Source organism: Rhea pennata, unplaced genomic scaffold, assembly GCF_028389875.1.
Source record: "Rhea pennata isolate bPtePen1 unplaced genomic scaffold, bPtePen1.pri scaffold_206, whole genome shotgun sequence".
Classification (NCBI taxonomy): domain Eukaryota; kingdom Metazoa; phylum Chordata; class Aves; order Rheiformes; family Rheidae; genus Rhea; species Rhea pennata.
In genome coordinates this window covers 2,345-7,135 of record NW_026907674.1, presented here as the reverse complement: position 1 = coordinate 7,135, position 4,791 = coordinate 2,345, and the positions used below count along the sequence as shown (strand labels likewise).

Genomic DNA, 4,791 nt, shown 5'->3' with positions numbered 1-4,791 from the left:
AGCTTCCTGGAGCAACGGGAACCACCGGAACAGCTCAACGTGTCCTCAGGGAGCTTCACAGAGCAACGGGAACCTCCGGAACGGCTCAACGTGTCCTCAGGGAGCTTCCTGGAGCAACGGGAACCACCGGAACGGCTCAACGTGTCCTCAGGGAGCTTCGCGGAGCAACGGGAACCACCGGAACAGCTCAACGTGTCCTCAGGGAGCTTCACGGAGCAACGGGAACCACCGGAACGGCTCAACGTGTCCTCAGGGAGCTTCGCGGAGCAACGGGAACCACCGGAACAGCTCAACGTGTCCTCAGGGAGCTTCGCGGAGCAACGGGAACCACCGGAACGGCTCAATGTGTCCTCAGGGAGCTTCACGGAGCAACGGGAACCACCAGAACGGCTCAACGTGTCCTCAGGGAGCTTCACAGAGCAACGGGAACCACCGGAACGGCTCAACGTGTCCTCAGGGAGCTTCCTGGAGCAACGGGAACCACCGGAACGGCTCAACGTGTCCTCAGGGAGCTTCCTGGAGCAACGGGAACCACCGGAACGGCTCAACGTGTCCTCAGGGAGCTTCACGGAGCAACGGGAACCACCGGAACGGCTCAACGTGTCCTCAGGGAGCTTCCTGGAGCAACGGGAACCACCGGAACAGCTCAACGTGTCCTCAGGGAGCTTCACGGAGCAACGGGAACCACCGGAACAGCTCAACGTGTCCTCAGGGAGCTTCACAGAGCAACGGGAACCACCGGAACGGCTCAACGTGTCCTCAGGGAGCTTCCTGGAGCAACGGGAACCACCGGAACGGCTCAACGTGTTCTCAGGGAGCTTCACGGAGCAACGGGAACCACCGGAACGGCTCAACGTGTCCTCAGGGAGCTTCCTGGAGCGACGGGAACCACCGGAACGGCTCAACGTGTCCTCAGGGAGCTTCACGGAGCAACGGGAACCACCGGAACGGCTCAACGTGTCCTCGGGGAGCTTCCTGGAGGCTCAACGACGGCCCGGGCCGTCCCCGGGGCGCTCCCGGAGCGACGGGAACCAGCGGAACGGCTCAACGTGTCCTCAGGGAGCTTCCTGGAGGCTCAATGACGGCCCGGGCCGTCCCCGGGGCGCTCCCGGAGCGACGGGAACCACCGGCACGGCTCAGCGCGTCCTCCGGGAGCTTCCTGGAGGCTCAACGACGGCCCGGGCCGTCCCCGGGGCGCTCCCGGAGCGACGGGAACCACCGGAACGGCTCAGCGCGTCCTCCGGGAGCTTCCTGGAGGCTCAACGACGGCCCGGGCCGTCCCCGGGGCGCTCCCGGAGCGACGGGAACCACCGGAACGGCTCAGCGCGTCCTCCGGGAGCTTCCTGGAGGCTCAACGACGGCCCGGGCCGTCCCCGGGGCGCTCCCGGGGCGGCGGGAACCACCGGCACGGCTCAGCGCGTCCTCCGGGAGCTTCCTGGAGGCTCAACGACGGCCCGGGCCGTCCCCGGGGCGCTCCTGGGGCGGCGGGAACCACCGGCACGGCTCAGCGCGTCCTCCGGGAGCTTCGCGGCGGCGCCGGCACGGCCCGGACCGTCCCCGGGGCGCTCCCGGGGCGGCGGGCGCTCAGGGCCGGGGGCCGTGTCGGCAGACGCGGATGTGGATGGCGGAGTTGTGGCGGGCGCGGGCGAGGGCGCCGGGGCCGGCGCCGGGGCCGGGCAGGGCCACGGTGGAGGTGCTGGCGTGGAGGCGGAGGGCGCCGGGCGCGGCGGCCTGCAGCTGCAGCGCCAGGTTGATGGCGCGCGTGACGGCCAGGCCCAGGCCGTGCAGGCGGATCTCGGGGCGGGCGCCGGGCGCGAGCAGGCGCTGGCAGCGCCGCAGCTGCGCCCGGAAGTCCGTGCGCATGTTCACGAAGACGTCGGCGCCGGCGGCGGAGCCGGGGGGCCCGGCGGGCGGGCGGGGGGCCGGGCCGCGGCGCGGCGCCCGCGGCGCCTCCTGCGACGCCTCCGACATCCTGCGGCCGCCGGGGGGCGGGGAGGGGGGTGAGGGGGCGGCGGGACCCCCCCAAACGGCCCCCGGGACCCCCAAACGGCCTCTGAGACCCCCCCAGTCTGCCCCCGGGACCCCCAAAGGGCCCCCAGACCCCCCCAAACGGCCCCCGGGACCCCCAAACGGCCTCTGAGACCCCCCCAAACGGCCCCCGGGACCCCCAAAGGGCCTTGAGACCCCCCCAAACGGCCCCCGGGACCCTCAAAGGGCCCCCAGACCCCCCCAAACGGCCCCCGGGACCCTCAAAGGGCCTCTGAGACCCCCCTAGTCTGCCCCCAGGACCCTCAAAGGGCCCCCAGACCCCCCCAAACGGCCCCCGGGACCCCCAAAGGGCCTCTGAGACCCCCCCAAACGGGCCCCGGGACCCCCAAACGGCTTCTGAGACCCCCCCCAGTCTGCCCCCAGGACCCTCAAAGGGCCCCCAGACCCCCCCAAACGGCCCCCGGGACCCCCAAACAGCCCCAGGAACCCAAACGGCTCCCAGGACCCCCCAAACGGCTCCCAGGACGCCCAAACGGCCTCTGGGACCCCCCCAAACGGCCCCCAGGAACCCAAATGGCCCCCAGGAACCCCCAAACAGCCCCCAGGAACCCAAACGGCTCCCAGGACCCCCCCAAACGGCCCCCGGGACCCCCAAACAGCCCCCAGGAACCCAAACGGCCCCCGGGACCCCCAAACAGCCCCCAGGAACCCAAACGGCTCCCAGGACCCCCCCAAACGGCCCCTGGGACCCCCAAACGGCCTCTGGGACCCCAGCCTGCCCCCGGGACTCCCCCAAACAGCCCCCAGGACCCCCAAACGGCCCCCGGGACCCCCAAATTGCCCCCGAGACCCCCAGCCTGCCCCTGGACTCCCCCAAACAGCCCCTGGGACCCCAAACAGCCTCCAGGACCCCAAACGGCCCCGGGACCCCCCCAAACAGCCCCCAGGACCCCCCGAAACAGCCCCCGGGACCTCCTCAAATGGCCTCCGGGACCCCCAAACTGCCCCCGGGATCCCTCCCAAATGGTCCTCGGGACCCCCCCAATGACTCCAGGAGCCTCCCAAATTGCCCCCCGGACCCCCAAACTGCCCCTGTGGCCCCCCAACCTGCCCCTGGGACCCCCAACCTTCCCCCAGAACCCTCAACCTGCCCCCGGGACCCCCCAACCTGCCCCAAGACCCTTAATCTGCCCCCAGGACCCTAAAACCCGCCCCTGGGACCCCCAACCTGCCCCAAGACCCTTAATCTGCCCCCAGGACCCTAAAACCTGCCCCGGGACCTCCCAAACCACCCCCAGGACCCCCAGCCTGTGCTCGACACCCCCCAACTTGTCCCCAGGACCCTCAGTCTGCCTCGGTGACCCTCGATCGGCCGTCAGGACCCCCCAGAGCGCCCTCGGGACCCCCCATCTGCCCCTGGGACCCCCCATCTGCCCCCGGGACCCCCCCAACCTGCTCCCAGGACCCCCAATCTACCCATGAGACCCCCAACCTGCCCCCGGGACCCCCCAACCTGCCCATGAGACCCCTCCAACCTGCTCCCAGGAGCCCTAATCTACCCATGAGACCCCCAACCTGCCCCGGGACCCCAACCTGCCCCCGAGACCCCCCCCAACCTGCTCCCAGGACCCCCCAAGACCCTCAAAGTGCTTCCGGGACCCCCAGCACCCTCAATCTACCCCCGGGACCCCTCAACCTACCCCAGGGACCCCCCAGAACCCGCAACCTGCCCCGGGACCCCCCAACCTGCCCCCGGGCGCCCCATGGCCCCTCCGCCGCCCCCGGAGCCCCCCGGGCCCCCCCGGCCCGCACCTCCGCGCGTCCCCGCCGCCGCCGCTTCCGCTTCCGGGGGCGCGGCCCCGCCGCTGGCCCCGCCCCCCCGGAAGCCTGGGGCCCTCGGAGCCCGCCCCTCCCCCCCCGGCACCCCCTGACCCCTGACCCCGGGCTGCGCGGTGACGTCACATAGGCGGGACGCGCCGTGGCGTCACCGCGCCCGCGCTGACGTCACGGCCGCCGGCACCGGAGGGCGGGAGCGGGGAGGGGGCGGGGGCGGGCGGCGACGTCACGGCGGGGGGCGGGGCCCGACCCGCCGTCACGTGACCGCGACACCGCCCGGCGCGGCGCGTTGCCATGGTGACGGCAGGGAGACCCTGCCCCCCCCCCGGCCCGTTGCTATGGCGACACATGAGCCCCCCCCCCCCCCCCATCGCCATGGTGACCCTGGAGTTTCCCCCCCCGCCTGGTTGCCATGGAGACTCTAGACCCGCCCCCTCGCGGGGCGGAGCCCGCTGGGCCGCCCCGCCCCCCTCGGCCCGTCTCCATGGTGACGCCGGTCCCGCCCCCCCCCCCCCCCCGGCAACTCACACACTGTTACCATGGCGACGCGAGAGCGCCCCCGCCGTTGCCATGGAGACGCCCCCGCCCCCCCCCCCCCCCGTTACTGTGCCACCGCCGCAGCGGCCCCGCCCCGCCGTGACCCGGGGGGGCGCCGGGGGGCCCAGGCGTCCGAGTGCCCTATGACCCATGACCTCCCCCCTCCCGGGGGGCCCGGGTGTCCGGGCCGCGCGGGGCATTGTGGGAAGCCGGGGCCTGCGGTTCCCGCTCGGCTCCAGCCGCGGGGGGGGGGAGGGACCGGGCCCGGACGCCTGGGCCCCACGGGGGGGGGGGGGGGCGGGGCGGAGCGGCCGTTTCCTGGGTTTGACACTTTTCCGTCCCAGGGGTGCGTGGGGGGGGGGGGGCGCGAGGCCACTCGGGGGCCCAGGCGTCCGGGATGGGGGGGGGGGGTGTGCCGGGGGGAGGGGC

The 4,791-nt window shown here is 73.4% G+C and overlaps 1 protein-coding gene across 1 annotated transcript; it reads right to left on the bottom strand.

Moving 5' to 3' along the window:
• Positions 1 to 974: 974 nt before the first annotated feature.
• Positions 975 to 3,862, bottom strand: POP7 (POP7 homolog, ribonuclease P/MRP subunit). The gene is made up of 2 exons (XM_062601053.1): positions 3,802 to 3,862; positions 975 to 1,972 (listed from the first exon to the last, which is right to left on the bottom strand). The coding sequence occupies exon 2, from the start codon at positions 1,969 to 1,971 to the stop codon at positions 1,585 to 1,587; it is 387 nt and encodes a 128-aa protein (XP_062457037.1). The 5' UTR covers position 1,972; positions 3,802 to 3,862; the 3' UTR covers positions 975 to 1,584.
• Positions 3,863 to 4,791: the final 929 nt, after the last annotated feature.